We start from the raw sequence: 15,941 nt of genomic DNA on the forward strand, positions 1-15,941 counted from the left end.
TCAGGGTAGGTGGAGGCCCCCCTTTCTCTCCTTAGTGGCACACCTGGCCTAAGTTGTACCAGGGATATCTAAAGTACTCCTAGTTCCTCACTTTTACCATGTCTAAATCACAAGTTTGCCCCCTTGTCTGTGTACAAAATAGGAATAAAGGAGATGCCTTGATTTTGGACAGTTGTGTTGTGAGCACTGTTAATGTCAACTGAGCCACCATTTATCTATTGGGATTTTTTTGTTTTGGTGTTTAATTTTGCTATTTAGGTTTCAGTTAAACATTGAGACTTCATGCTATCAAAGCTACGTGACCCGCAAGTGCTGTGATTTGTGCAACAACACATTTTCTTGCTATTTACAGCAATCTTAAATTTCATCCAGCCTGTGTACGTAAAACGGAATGATCCAAACTCTCGCCAGAACACGGTGAGGGAGATCACACGTAGGGCAACCTCCAAAGACTGGTCACAAATCATCATCTTTCCTGAAGGGACTTGCACAAATCGTTCCTGTCTCATCACATTCAAATTGGGTGGGTTTCATTGAATTATTTTATTGAGTTTTCATCAGTGGGCATGTGTTGTGTCTGTTGTCTATTTGTTTTTCTTTACCATACTCAGGTGCATTTGTCCCTGGCGTTCCGGTGCAGCCTATTCTTATTAGGTACCCAAATGAACTGGTATGTGCAGCAGTTATCTATTGCATGTATGGACATTCAAATTTGTGACCTAGAGCTAAGCAATTTCTGTTAAGGTAACCAAACTGTTCTAGAACCCCAACATTTAATTTATTTTGGAAGTACACCACTAATTCTCTTTTTGTCAGTTCGATGATAGATACTGTGTTATATCATGCACATATGCATGCACTTAAATTGTATATTAAGACATGAGCGAAGCTTACTTGATTTACACATTCAAAATTAATGAAATGACCATAGGCGTCGGCAGGATTTTGTCTTGAGGGGGGCAGTGCAAGAAATGAGTGAAGAGGGAGAGGGTTTAGGGAGAGGGTGTTTTAAGTGAGAAAATCCAGAAACACAACAACTGAATGATTGCAGTTTAATGTACATGTTCAACACTCCTGACTGTTACACAGCATACCTAGCTGCGATATATTTACTTTAAAATAGGCTCTGGCCTGTCTTTCAAACAAGGCGGCATTTTACGGATCTCCATCTTTGCACTGCGGAGGGCACTATGGTTTTGCATCATCACTGCATGGACTTACTGTTCATCAGACGATGGAAGGAGCATTCGTCGAGGTGGCTGCATCAAGCATGCAAGAAACGAATTCTGCAGAGTTGAAGGGCGGTATTAAAAGTCGACAAATCGAATTATGCGCACAGCTGCTGGATCTATTTATCAATTTTTTCGTTTCGTGCAAGCAGCCAAGAGCAAGAATACGGCAATATTTACCTTCAAGATTTGCAGACGGACACGCACGCTTGGACACCGTGACAAATAAACTGCTTATCCTTTCTGAGGCACGGACGAATAAGCGACAGAGACAGTGAGATACCAATACCAATTAACATTGAGAAACGAGGATAACGGCTCTGCTGGTTTTCCAATGCCCCCTCGATAACTGCACCCATTGGACAAATGGAGACGTGTCAAGTGTCATTTCTGGCGCGAAAGATCACCGAATTGAAGGACTCAAAGCATTTTTATTGTGTATTTTTTTTTTTTTTTTTACGACAGCTGCCTTGTTCTCTCCTATTTTAAGACTGCGTAGTGCAGTAACGTAGGGAGAAAAATACAGAATACCTTGGGAGGTGTTCTATGGAAACTTAGACTTAGGAGGAGGATTTCACTCTCGTTTTTCTCCTCCCAAATGCACTACCAAAGATACGAGCTCGTGTGGACCTGAACCCCCCTTCCCCGTTACGGTTGCAGTGCATGAATGCTCGAAGGCCACGAGTGCGGCATCATTTCTCTTTCCCTCTTTGCACCTCTTGTGTATTCCAGAAGGACACAGATGTTTTAAGGCCCTATTTTCTTCATTCACCGAATTCTTCTTTCACGGCCCTCTTCAGCGTTTGTACGATTTGACTTGAGGGGTGGCGAACAGGAAGTCAAACCGCAGCTTCGGAACTGGTCGATGGGACAATGTGGGTCTAAAGCTAGAGACGCGAAAATCACAAAACAAAGTCTCCAACAAGCGCAACACGATCGCAGCACTTCTACGTGTGACGTGCGAAAGAACACTATGCAGCGATAGTCAGAGTACATAGCTGTTGTGATGTGCGCGCCTTGAGGGGGGCAACTGCCCCTTTTCGCACCCCCCTGCCGACGCCCATGGAAATGACTAGAGAGCACTGACTGAACATATAAGTTCTCTACAATCTCCTAGCTATCTGAGGATGAGCAAATATAGGTCCCAGTTTTTCTAACTGTTAAAATAAAATACGTTTGAAAACTTCACAGGCAAAGGAGATATGTTTTGCGTTCTGTTCGTCATACAGGTTCTGTGAATTGGGGTTGAAGGCAAATATTTCTTGTCACGTGTAACGGCTCCAGACTCCAGGGTCCGCTTGCATGAATGTTAAGGAAATTCCTCACTGCTTTCCTCAGTGACTTTGCCAGTGCTCCACACATGAGCAGCGTTGAGGACAATATCGCGTGCCTTAAGCACTACCAATGGTAGTGAGGACACCGCTGATTGATGTCCTCAACATTCATGCATGGAGGCTGAGAAATCTTGTAAGCAGTGGGTGTGATACATGAATATTGGAGCAATAACAGAATTAATCTTGAACAAAGCTCTCAGTCTATATTATCATAAGATAGTGTTGTTGTCAAAAAGAAGTTTGCCGAGGACACATACTAACCTCCCTGTCTCAGACTTCTTCCTGTTGTCCTCTCTCCATCTGTCCATGTCTGTACACTGCTCATACCCACAGTTGCTTCATGGTGCTAACACTGGATTAAACTAATTACCTTAAAATTATTGTCAATCGGGAAGGGACTTAAATGTGTGTGTGTGTGTATGTATGCTTTCTTGGCATGTCTACTTCAAAAACACAGTGTCGTTTGATGTAAAGTTTGCATCTTTAATTTGCTAGGGGATAGGGGGATAGGGGAGGGATTCTTCTAGATAATTTTGACTACATTTCTGACATCTTGCTAAAATCTGTGACTGCAAGAAAGGATTTCTTGCTTAATATATTGTAGGCTTAGGCCCTCTGTAAACAGGAATCCAGGTACCACCACCAGCAGGTGCAAGTGTCTTGGTTATATTCTGAACTGCAAGAGCAGGACGGGTATAGTGTGTGACATCTTCAGACCATATGACTCATGTTACTATAGGCTACAACAAATCGCATGGTATGCAGTCAACCCTCGTTGTATGCATTCCCTCGGTTTATGAACGGCGTCACAAGGAAGCAAACTTTTCCCATGTATATCTCCCTCCGTTTATGAACCCTCGATATCCGAACTGTGAACAGATTTTCAGGGATCGAACTGCAAAAACATGTGTTCTGAATTTGATTTATGAATCTGGATAGTGATCTGTCCAGAGGTTGACATACGGGGAAGTACTGGGATCACATCAATAAAGGTGAATAGAGAATGATGGTCTAAGCACCCGTGCAGTGTCCCACAGCCGCAAGAATTACCAGAGGTGATTCACCTGTTTTGTGAGTGGAAATATTTTACTTCCCGGGTGACCTGTGACGGCAGAGCAGCCGTCAGTTTTAATCATTATCATTTTTATCATAATCAGCTTTAAAAAGCAATCAGCTCAAGCAGCCGGTGACAAACGGGATATTTGCTGTTGGAAACAGTCTTGGCTAACATGAATGCCCTCCTGGATTGGATTCCCCGTGACCGTGGAAATAAACGTAATCTACAGCTTTTTCCGGCGTTATTAATCCTCTTGTCGTACATTTTAATCCTTGTACCATGACATTTAATCCATTTGCCATCTGAATTAATCCTCCTTTCATTATTTTTAATCCCCATTTCACACAATTTAATCCGTTTCTCATGCAATTTAATCCAAGTGACTATGTGTGGGCTACATGACTTTTTTTGTGTATTTTGGGACAATTCCCATGTGTACGCGTATTGCACCATAATGGGATACTGTGGGACTGTCAATCTGGATTACGGTATAGTGGGACTATTCCCATGTCTACGAGTATTACCCATGGTTTTCATTAAAAACGTGGGTTTCTGAACTGTAATGGGATACTATGACTGGCAATCTTGATTACGATATCCTGGGACAATAAGCATGTCTATGGGTATTCCCCGTGCTTTTCATTAAAAACACTGGTTTTTGCACTAATGGGATACTGCGGGCCTGTCAATCTTGATTAGGGTATTTTGAGACAATTCCCATGTCTACGGGTATTGCACATGCTATTCATTAATAATACGGATTTTTGCACCATAATGGGATACTGTGGGACAGTCAATCTGGATTGTGTTATTGTGGGACTATTCCCATATCTACGGATTTTACCCATGGTTTCCACTAAAAATACGGGTTTCTGTACCATAATGGGATACAGTGAGACCGTCGACCTCGCTTACGATATTGTGGGACTATTCCCATGTGTGCGGGTATTACCTATGCTTTTCATTAAATATGCGGGTTTCTGCACCTTAATGGGATACTGTGGGACTGTCGATCTTGATTACGATATCCTGGGACTATATGCATGTCTACGGGTGTTCCACTTCCTTTCCATTAAAAACCTGGTTATTTGCACTGTAATGGCATACTGTGGGTCTGTCAATCTGGATTACGATATTGTGGGACTATTTCCATGTCTATGGGTATTACCCATGCTTTTCATTCAAAATGCAGGTTTCTGCAGTATAACGGGATACTGTGAGATTTTGTATCTGGTTTAGTTTATTGTGGGACTATTCCTATGTGCGCAGGTATTACCCATGCTTTTCATTAAATATGTGCGTTTCTGCACTGTAATGGGATAATGTGGGACTGGCAATCTTGATTACGATATCCTCGGACTATAAGCATGTCTATGGGTATTCACCGTGCTTTTCATTAAAAACGCGGATTTTTGCACTAATGGGATACTGTGGGACTGTCAATCTGGATAGCGGTATTGTGGGACTATTCCCATGTCTATGGATTTTACCCATGGTTTTCATTAAAAACGTGGGTTTCTGCACTGTAATGGGATATTCTGGACTGTCAGTCCTGATTACGATATTGTGGGGCTATTCCCACGTCTACGGGTATCCCTCGTGCTTTTAATTAAAAACGCGGGTTTTTGCGCTGTAATAGGATTCTGTGGGTCTGTCAATTTGGATCACGATAGTGTGGGACTATTTCTATGTCTACGGGTATTGCCCATGCTTTTAATTCAAAATGAGTGTTTCTGCACTGTAATGGGATACTATGGGACTGTCTATCTGGATCACAGTATCCCATTACAGTGCAGAAATTCGCATAATTAGTGAAAAGCATGGGTAATACCGGCACACATGGAAGTAGTCCCAGAATATCCTAAACCAGATAGACAGTCCCACAGTATCCCGTTATACTGCAGAAGCCCACATTTTGAATGAAAAGCATGGGTGATACCCATAGACACTTAAATAGTCCAACAATATCGTAATCAAGGTTAACAGACCTGCAGTATCCCATTACAGTGCGAATAACCGCGTTTTTAATTGAAAGCAAGGAGAATACCAATAGACATGCATATAGTCCCAGGATATCGTAATGAAGGTCGACAGTCCCACAGTATCCCATTAAGGTGCAGAAACCCGCATATTTAATGAAAAGCATGGGTAATACCCGCACACATGTGAATAGTCCCACAATATCGCAAGCAAGGTTGACGGTCCCACTGTATCCCATTACAGTACAGAAACCCGTATTTTTAATCAAAACCATGGGTAAAATACGTAGACATGGGAATAGTCCCACGATACCGCAATCCAGATTGACCGTCCCACAGTATCCCATTATGGTGCAGAAACCCGCATTATTAATGAAAAGCATGTGCAATACCCGTAGACATGAGAATTGTCTCAAAATACCGTAATCAAGATTGACAGTCCCGCAGTATCCCATTAGTGCAAAAACCTGCGGTTTTAATGAAAAGCATGTGCAATACCCGTAGACATGAGAATTGTCTCAAAATACCGTAATCAAGATTGACAGTCCTGCAGTATCCCATTAGTGCAAAAACCTGCGGTTTTAATTAAAAGCGGGGGGAATACCCATAGACACGCTTATAGTCCCAGGATATCGTAATCAAGATTGCCAGTCCCACAGTATCCCATTACAGTGCAGAATCCCACATATTTAACGAAAAACATGGGTAATACCCGAACACATGAGAATAGTCCCACAGTATTCCATTACAGTGCAGAAACTCACATATTTAACGAAAAGTATGGGTAATACCCGCACACATGGGAATAGTCCCACAATATCTTAAACCAGATACAGTCCTACAGTATCCCGTTATACTCCAGAAACCTGCATCTTGAATGAAAAGCATGGGTAATACCCATAGTCATGGAAATAGTCCCACAATATCATAATGAAGATTGACGGTCCCATAGTATCCCATTACAGTGCAAAAAACGCGTTTTTAATGGAAAGCACTGGGAACAACCGTAGACTTCCTTATAGTCCCAGGATATCGTAATGAAGATCGACAGTCCCACATTATCCCATTACAGTGCAGAAAGCTGCATATCTAACGAAAAGCATGGCTAATATCTGTACACCTGGGAATAGTCCCACAATATCGTAATCCATATACAGAGTCCCACAGTATCCTATTACAATGCAGAAACCCACGTTTTTAATGAAAACCATGGGCAATACTCGTAGACATGGGAATAGTCCTACAACACCGTAATCCAGATTGACAGTCCCACAGTATCCCGTTATGGTGCAGAAACCCACAATATTAGTGAAAAGCATCTGTAATATGCGTACATGTGGGAATTGTCCCAAAATACAAAAAAAAAAGTCATGTAGCCCACACATGGTCACTTGGATTAAATTGCGTGAGAAACGGATTAAATTACGTGAAATGAGGATTAAAAATAATGAAAGAAGGATTAATTCCGATGGCAAATGGATTAAATGTCATGGTATAAGGATTAAAATGTACGACAAGAGGATTAATAACGGCGGAAAAAGCTGTAGTGCTTTTCCTGTCGTGTTCCAGCCCATTTCTCTTCTGCGCACCCTGTGCCTCGATTTATGAACGATTTTTCGAGAAACTGAGGGTGTTTATAAATCGAGTGTTGACTGTATTGCATATGGTACATGGTATAGTATAGTATCCATGGTTCCCACTGGTCCTTAAAACCCTGAATACCCTAGAATTCGAAAATGCTGTGGTCAAGGTTGGGAAAGCCCTGGAGTTTTCCACAGTCTGTGAGAACTCTTGCTTTCGCATCTTGTTCTTATTCTCATGGAGCTGCAGTGCAAATTCTACTTATCTGGAGTCGATGCAAAGATATTTTTGAAATACAAGAGTTAGCATTCATTGCAATAGCAACCAGTAGCGGAAGCCAGAAGTGCAGGAAGTGAACGGCACCTTTTGTTGTGCTCATCGGCCTTCCTTTCTATCCTATGATCTTTAACAATCAGAAGTCCTGAGTCACATTTGTGAATGGATCACAATTGCACAGTTTCGTGTTCCCTTATTCTTCCACGTGATACCTCTAGCTTCTCAATATTTTTGTGAAATATTGAAGTCCTGGCAACAGACCATGTTTTACATCCTCCCAAAATGATGGCCGAACCCTAAAGGGTTGTTGAAAGATCCTTGAATGATTGTTCCAAAATTGAGTGGGAGCCATGTATACCATTGCCATATTGGTATATTATATATGCATGGTAACTGAGGCCAGCAATCCCACCTAGGCCTGATAGAGCCACTGAAAGCATCCTGGAGCTTCTTAACATGGATAACAAGTCCTGAGCTTAAATATCACTACATATAGACATGACATGACATTGTGCTTCACACAGGTCTGAAACATTGCAGATTGCTGGTCACAGACGATGGTCATTAAATTGATACACTACTCTTGCACTCTGATAGGGGTAGAGGAACCTCTGAGGCTGATGTGAAGCATGAAACATGAGTGTTTGGTTTGGAGCATTATTCATGAACACATTTTTTACAGAACACTTTAACGTGGACGTGGGATGGCCCATCAGCGTAAGTACTTTATCTGTGCTGTTTCGTCCTTTCTTCTTGTTTTTTTTCCCCCTCTCTTTCCCCCTCTCATTTATAATAAATTATCAGGGTGTCTACAAGCCTGGAAAACCGGGAATTGTTAGGGAATTTTGATGCGACTGGAAAAGTCGGGGGAATTTGGCCAAAAAGCAACTGAAGTCAGGGAAAATCCTTGACAAGTGCTGTGACGATGCGCAGCGAATCGCGAGTGCCAACCAGTGGTTGAGTGGCCACGCTGCGGCAACGCTTACGCGAGTAAACGTGCACCAATACGACAAGCTCGGAGGCAGAAAAGTAGGGCAGCCTCACTAATTCTCAATAAATGATCTGTTTTATGAGGGATATGTATGAAAACGTGGCAGCAGGCACCAAGTTCCCCTTTGTTTTGGTCAGGGAATTTGCTTGAAATAGTCGATGAAAACCTGGAAACGTCGGGGAATCTGAAGGCTGCAATTTGGTAGACACCCTGATTATGTGCCTTGATGCTATGACTTTTCTTTTTCACTGTGAGGTTGGATTCCAGAAACTAAAATTTCCTGGTATTGATTTGTGCTTCATTTTGATAGTCACTCGTGCCACCTGAGGAACTTTCAATATCAATACGACACACTTTCTCACTCAGAAACTGGAAGATGTCCCATTATTGAACAAATGGATGCCGAATTTATTCTCATTTGCATTTCTTGTCATGGCAGCATGTAGTTGTTCATAGGATGACCTACTGCATACAGACAGGACAATGTTATGACTAGACCTGAGTGTGGATGCGGGTATGCCCGTGGTTACCCCCAAATAGCCATTATCATCTCACCATATTGTGATTAGATTCCATCCCTGTCTCAGTAGTTCTGCGTTTCAAGTTTCTTCTTGCACTAGCTCGTACGATGTCAGTCAATTTTCTACACAGACTGTAAAAATGGAACTTCACTGCATGACACGCACAGGACTAACAGTAATTCAGAATGATATTGTTCTCTTTTCTGATTTGTTTCACAGTTTTGTTATTTGTGAGTGGAAATTCAGAGATGCTGCAGGATACAGGTAAAATGCGGGTTTACCCGCATCACACAGTGTACACAGCATCACACAGCGGGTGTGCACCGCACCCTGCGGGTGTACCCACGGGGTGCGGTGTGGGTGCAGGTACGAATTTACTTGCCCACACTCGACCTCTAGTTATGACAGGAGGAACACTGATATCTCAGTTGCACTGTCTGTGACTATAATGAAGTAGACACGCTATATGTAGTGAAAAGCTGTAGTGTAGCTTCCTTTACTGCGGTGTGTGGCAAGTAACGTACCTGGGCTTGTAGCAGCTGCCTAAAATAACTATGAAACCCTGTGCCCTCTAATTTCGCACCGGGATGACTGGCACTAGTTTTCCAAATGTGATTGTAGGCCTGTGTTTATTGTGATTTACTCAACAACGTTCTGTTCAACCAGGATACTAGCATATTATGTGAAGATAAAAAATTGCACTTTCATTTAGGTTCAAGACCTTGTGGATCACACTATGTCAGCTGCGAACCAACATGGAAATTGAGGTAAGAATTACTTTTCAATGCACAGCGTAGTGGAACCTGCGGATAACGCTACTGACCTAACTCGTCGTCTTGATGAGGCCGTCTGCTGATACTGATTGTCTTTCTTGTGTTGGTTCAAAATTGTCAAATGATTTGTGTGTGCTGTGGCTGTGCATAAAGCTACAGGTTTTCATACTGCAGTATCTGCCAGTTTACGTGCCAAGTGAAGAGGAAAAGAAGGATCCGCAGCTCTATGCAGAAAATGTTCGCATGTTTATGGCAAAGTAAGTTGTGGGCTACTTAAAAGGAGGGAATTTACAATCTGTATTACAGCTATTATGGCTACTAATTTAATGTGTTCATACTTGTGAATTATTAATTATTGTTAACAGTAGTCAAATTAGTTGAACTTCACAAACTTTAAGAAATGGTTGTGTATGACAAAAAGTAGATTGATTGAAATGCAGAAATACCAAGTACAAAAAAAAAAGTACGTGCTCGTGCAATATCTCTTCAATGGCTGACTACTCATGTCATACCTCTTCACAAAAAGAGGGATCCTTTGTTCAGTCTCGCTAACATGTATATCTCATGCAAACTTTTGGAACAGATCTTAGTAAACTTTATTGTTAATTTTTTCAACAAAAATCTTTTATCCTCATGGCAACATGGATTCCGAAGGGGAGTGTCTGCAATAACTCAACTTGTTTGTGTTGTTCATGATTTTGCTTCAGGGAAGTTTCATTTTAAATCGAACAACGTGTGAAAGTCGTATTTTTTAATTTGGCTAGAAAAAATATATGTTAGGTGATAGCTCAAACGACGCAAATCGCGCGACGCGCGACGCTCGTGCGTTGAGTAGTTTCCGCGTGGGAGAGAAGGAAAGTCCGAGGCTGCTTGAGCGCGCTTTCTTCTGGACCGACTTTGACGGGATCCAGCACCGCTGATGTTTTGCGTATCAGTGCGAAGTTTTTTGTGATTATAGGCTGCACTATAGACACTGTTGACAGCCACCCACAGAATTCTGATGGCCACAGATTTTCTGTAAAAAAATGCCAAACTTGGCGTAAACGCTCAAAAAGGCCGAACTTTGCTACCAATTTGCTTCATGACAGAACGTCTGAGGACATCGAGCTTAGTGCCATTCGATAGGACGTTGAAAGAACTTTCGTGCTGTATAAAGTTCATTTTTCTCAGTTCAATGCTTTCTGTGTTATTAGCTTGGGAATCGCACATGGTAGGCGAAAATTGCCAATGTTGCATCTCAATTTTCTCAAAAATGCCATCTTAGATTTCCTTGATTGTTTTTGAAAAGGTGGCGTCATGTCTCTACTTTAGACCCCAAGTGAGACAATCTTTTATTTTTACCTGAGAGACGCGCAGCGATTTTTTTGGTCAGGCATGGTCCACGAGACTGCAGCCTTGCGCGCGCCATCCACGAGCACACGACCTTCAACCTCTTCTTTGCTACAGGTCTCCCGCTGACGGAGTAATCAATGACCGCACTGCGTGAGCTTGTCGTAGTATCCCCAGAGCATTACTTTACGTTTACCCAATGGTCTCTCAGTTCTGTCAGACGCATTCAAACCGTGGGAGAGTACATGAGTTGCCTGTGCGCCCTTGACGAGAAGCCCCAGTCTGCGAACATACCGACAAAGTAGTGACAAGGAATGAAGCGCTTCGTAAAGATCTTTATCCATTGGTAACATCGTTGCTTTTGTTTCAAGTTGCCGCCAGTTCCCCAGGCAGTGTGAAAGTCCCATCCTTTTCATTGGTAAAAGAACGTTATTGAAGTTTCGAAAAACGTAAAATGTGCCCATTGCAAGGCCCCTGCAGATGATGGCTGGCACCATTGGATTAGTATCATCCGAAAGCTTTACAGGACCTTTCACATGATATAAGGTGACTGGGTTCAAGCGCATTTTTCGTCCGCCTAGTATCGCAAAACCACGAGTGGTACGCGAAAATTTTGCATGTTCGATCTTGATTATTTCTAAAACACCAGAATATTTTTCACGATTTATTCCACAGGGGCAGAATTATGCCTGTACTTTGCGCTGCTGGTAAGCTAGGTACCTTTTCTCTTTTTGATTGAGACGCTGGACTAACTTTCCGTGGAGCGATTTTTCCACACAAAGGCGCTCCTCGTATGTTTGCGAGTGCGGTTTGCTTCGTAGTCTTTGCTTTGTAATTTATTGCCCAGATGTTGCATTCCGTAATTATTTTGCACTTATGGTACGTACGTTTATTTTTTCCTTTGGAGACGCAGGGCAATACTTTCGTGGGCACCTTGGACTTGCTATTACGCACTTTCATGGGAGTCGCACGCATGACGTGTGCGTATGCACGTGCGCATATTCACTATTCTCCCGCACATGTGCTTGAGGCAATGCACATACGCACGATATTAGGCTGTCGTGCGAGTTAATATTAAGAAGCAGAAGGCAGAACTACGGACACAGGGGACAGAAAGTTACAACACGTGAGAATACAAATTTGTGGCCGCCTAGTTGCAGCCGTCTCTTAGCTTGGGCGCAATAAGTAATAGTTCCGAAGCTGTGTATGCTACCTTTAATTAGTTTTATGCCCCATAGCGTTATTTCGGAACCACGATGAGTACTATATACAAAGCCCGTAAGACCGCTGTGATGACAGTATGTTGCTGCTCTCAAGTATAACACGTTCACCCTCCACGAGCTGTGTCAGTGCCACCGTGGGAATCAAAATTTCTGACAGAACAACGCACAAGTAAAATCCCTCGTTCTCGGTAGCCGTAGCTACCTTAAACCCTCGGTGTGGTCGTCAGTAATCCTTTTGGCATCCATGCGCTTGAATCCAGTCACTATATATCATGTGAAAGGTCATATCTAAACCTATCGGATGATGCTAATCCAATGATTGTATCCATCAACTGCAGGGGTCTCGCAATGGGCACAATTTACGTTTTTCGAAACTTCCACAACGTTCTTTTACCAATGAAAAGGATATGACTTTCACACTGCCTGGGGGACTGGTGGCAACCTGAAACAAAAGCTACGATGTTACCACTGGATAAAGACCTTTACGAAGCGCTTCGTTTCTTCTCGCTACTTTGTCGGTATGTTCGAGGACTGGGGCTTCTCGTCAAGGGCGCACAGGCAACTCATGTAATCTCCCACGGTTTGAATGAGCCTGACAGAACTGGGAGATCATTGGGTAAACGTAAAGTGATGCTCTGGGGACACTACAACAAGCTCACACAGTGTGGTCATTCATTTCTCCGTCATCGGGAGACCTGTAGCAAAGAAGAGGTTGAAGGTTGCTCGTAGGTGGGGCGCGCAAGGCCGCAGCCTCGTGGACCCTGCCTGACAAAAAAAATCGCTGCGCGTCTCTCGGGTAAAAATAAAAGATTGTCTCACTTGGCGTCTAAAGTAGAGGCATGACGCCACCTTTTCAAAAATAATCAAGGAAATCGAAGATGGCATTTTTGAGAAAATTGAGATGCAACATTGTCAATTTTCGCCTACCATGTGCGATTCTCAAGCTAATAACACAGAAAGCACTGGACTGAGAAAAATGAACTTTATACAGCACGAAAGTTCTTTCAGTGTCTTATCGAATGGCACTAAGCTCGATGTCCTCAGACGTTCCGTCATGAAGCAAATTGGTAACAAAGTTTGGCCTTTTTGAACGTTTACGCCAAGTTTGGCATTTTTTAGCAGAAAATCTGTGACCCTCAGAGTTCTGTGGGTGGCTGTCGACAGTGTCTATGGTGCAGCCTATAATCAGAAAAAAAACTCCAGTTCCTAGACATAAAATCAGCGGTGCTAGATCCCGTCAAAGTGGGTCCAGAAGAAAGCGCGCTCAAGCAGCCTCAGACTTTCCTCCTCTTCCTCGCGGAAACTACCCCACACACGAGCGTCGCACGTGGTGCAATTTGCTTCGTTTGAGCTGCCCTCTAACATATATTTTTTCTGAGCGAATTAAAAAATACCACTTTCATCCGTTGTTCGATTTAAAATGAAACTACCCTTCAGTTATTGATAAAGCTGGCCAAATTTATGTTTTATTTCTAGATTTTATCAACGCATTTGATAGAGTGCTTCATAACAAACTAATTGCTAAGTTGCTTAATGTTGATTTGCCTGTGTGGATTGGATACATGTTTATTTGACTAGCCATACCCAGTTTGTGGATCTCGGGAGGTCCTGCAGGGCAGTATTACTGTGTACCATTTTTAAAATACATATAAAGGACATTGTTAGTGTGAGTATTCAAATTTGCTTATTTGGAGATGATGCTCATTGTATTGCTCAGTTTACTCACATGACAATGAAGTTTAGTAGCTGTTTCCAAGTGGCGTAAAAAAATGGGACATAAGGTTAAACTGTAATAAGACACTAACATGTTTGACCCATTTTTGGTCTAACTGAACGGAACTCATTGTCTTTTAATATAATTAGTGGCGAGACTACAAACTAATTCAAAGGCTTCGTTAAAAGAACAACACTGGATTAGTTTAGTGTTTCTGTGGGAGTGTTTTCGTTCTTGCCTCATATTAGTGACCAAGTCACTTATGTACATATCTATGCATTTTCTTTCCTGCCATTGTAACCCCTCCTGCTTGGCCAGCAGGATGCATACTAACTCCTTAGTTGTCCGTGAGCCATTAAAATTTGAATCATCATCATCAGCAGCAGCAGCGGCATCCTCTGTCTACCACTCCTTTCTGCTGTCCTCTCTTTGTCGATCCATATCTGTGCATAGCTTCTCATAGTCAGTTTTGCTGGGTGGCTACACTAGAGCGCTGCGCAGGCCACATTCTTAGGTCCGGACCCAGACAGGGCTCAGCTTTCCTTTGATATACTTGCCCGGTCCATGCTTGATGGCTATGACCCAAGCTAGAAGAATTTCTAGCTTTCCCGGCCCGAGCCCTAGAAATTTCTAGGCTACATGGCTTGGCCCGTGAACTAGGTAGTAGTGGGCCGGACCGGGCTGTGGCTTTCAGGTAAGCCCCAGCCTGTGTATTGTTCTAGGCTACACTTCATCAAGTAACACTTCTCATGGTCTTTCACCTCTCTTGTGCCCACACTTACATAATGCATCACACTGAGGTTTTTATTGTACATTTACATTCACATTTGATATGAGCAAATATGCCATTGTTTGTTTATTTCTCCAGGGCATTGCAAATCCCAGTCTCTTCCTATTCATACGATGACCTGAAGCTCCTGGACGATGATGCATCAGATCCAAACAGCACCATAGTGCGGTTCAGGCTGCAGAAACTGCTTACCAGGAACCAGTGAGTTTGTCTAATAAATGTTACTACATGAAAATGACTGGCATACTTAAGTCGTGTACTATGTACTCAGCGTACCTTTCTTATTCTTGCAGGATATTATTCAAAGACCTTGACGACGAGATTCTGAAAGTGAAAGCAATTATAAAATCCAGAGATGACCCACATGTCTCATTCTCAGAATTTGCTCACTTGGTTGGGGTACAACCCAACAGGACAGCAAAAAGTTACTTCGAGGTCATAGACATCGTAAGTCTCATTCACATACTACCCAGAAAACACGGGCCTTGATAGCCATAGGCAGTACAGACAGCATAGGGGTAAGAGGGTGAGGATGCAGCATTTGCTTCTCAATGAAGCCATTTATATTGCAAATGTTTGCTCACCTGGAGGACCTTAACATGCATGATGTAAAATATCACTGCAGAGTGTCTGTACCCCCCATTTCTACTCACCGAAGTGATTGCCAATACAGTGTTTGCCCCAACAATCTTGATGAGCTGGAAGACGAGCAGTGTATGCCTGAATAAGTTCCAGCGTGTAATTGGAAGCTATCTATGTAGAGTGTGAGTCTCTATTAAATGTAAAGAAAAATCTACTGCTAGCTCAGTCATAACATATCTTTGTGCTCAGTGAAATGAGCAGTTACAGTATTTCATAATGTGAGTCTCCAATACTCACTACATAGCCAATAAGTTGTGTTTACAGATACTACTATAGTCGTGTTCAGCGTAAAAAGGAAAAGAAATCTTGTCCGTCAACTACATACGCCGTTGGAGATAAGGAGGCGTAATAGCGCACAAGGAAGAATACTGCAGCGCCACCATGCGCCATCAGTAGGGAAACACACTTTCTGCTGCAGCGTAGTGTCATGCGAACAGTCTTAACAGCCAATAGGGAAACAAAGTGAGTATGATGGATTACATTATCTGGTGCAGGGAGAGAG

General features: G+C 42.6%; 1 protein-coding gene across 4 annotated transcripts in view; it reads left to right on the top strand.

The window, feature by feature from the left end:
- Window positions 1–15,941, top strand: part of LOC135377750 (lysophosphatidylcholine acyltransferase 1-like) — a 48,840-nt gene that overhangs the window by 21,215 nt on the left and 11,684 nt on the right. For all 4 annotated transcript variants that reach the window (XM_064610396.1, XM_064610394.1, XM_064610395.1 and 1 more), the window contains exons 5-11: window positions 353–523; window positions 612–670; window positions 8,139–8,173; window positions 9,681–9,735; window positions 9,916–9,998; window positions 14,876–14,998; window positions 15,091–15,244. In XM_064610396.1, coding sequence (XP_064466466.1) covers window positions 353–523; window positions 612–670; window positions 8,139–8,173; window positions 9,681–9,735; window positions 9,916–9,998; window positions 14,876–14,998; window positions 15,091–15,244 — 680 coding nt within the window. The remainder of the gene's footprint in view (window positions 1–352; window positions 524–611; window positions 671–8,138; window positions 8,174–9,680; window positions 9,736–9,915; window positions 9,999–14,875; window positions 14,999–15,090; window positions 15,245–15,941) is intronic.

The sequence above is a fragment of the Ornithodoros turicata genome, chromosome 1 (genome assembly GCF_037126465.1).
Source record: "Ornithodoros turicata isolate Travis chromosome 1, ASM3712646v1, whole genome shotgun sequence".
In the NCBI taxonomy this organism is placed as follows: Eukaryota; Metazoa; Arthropoda; class Arachnida; order Ixodida; family Argasidae; genus Ornithodoros; species Ornithodoros turicata.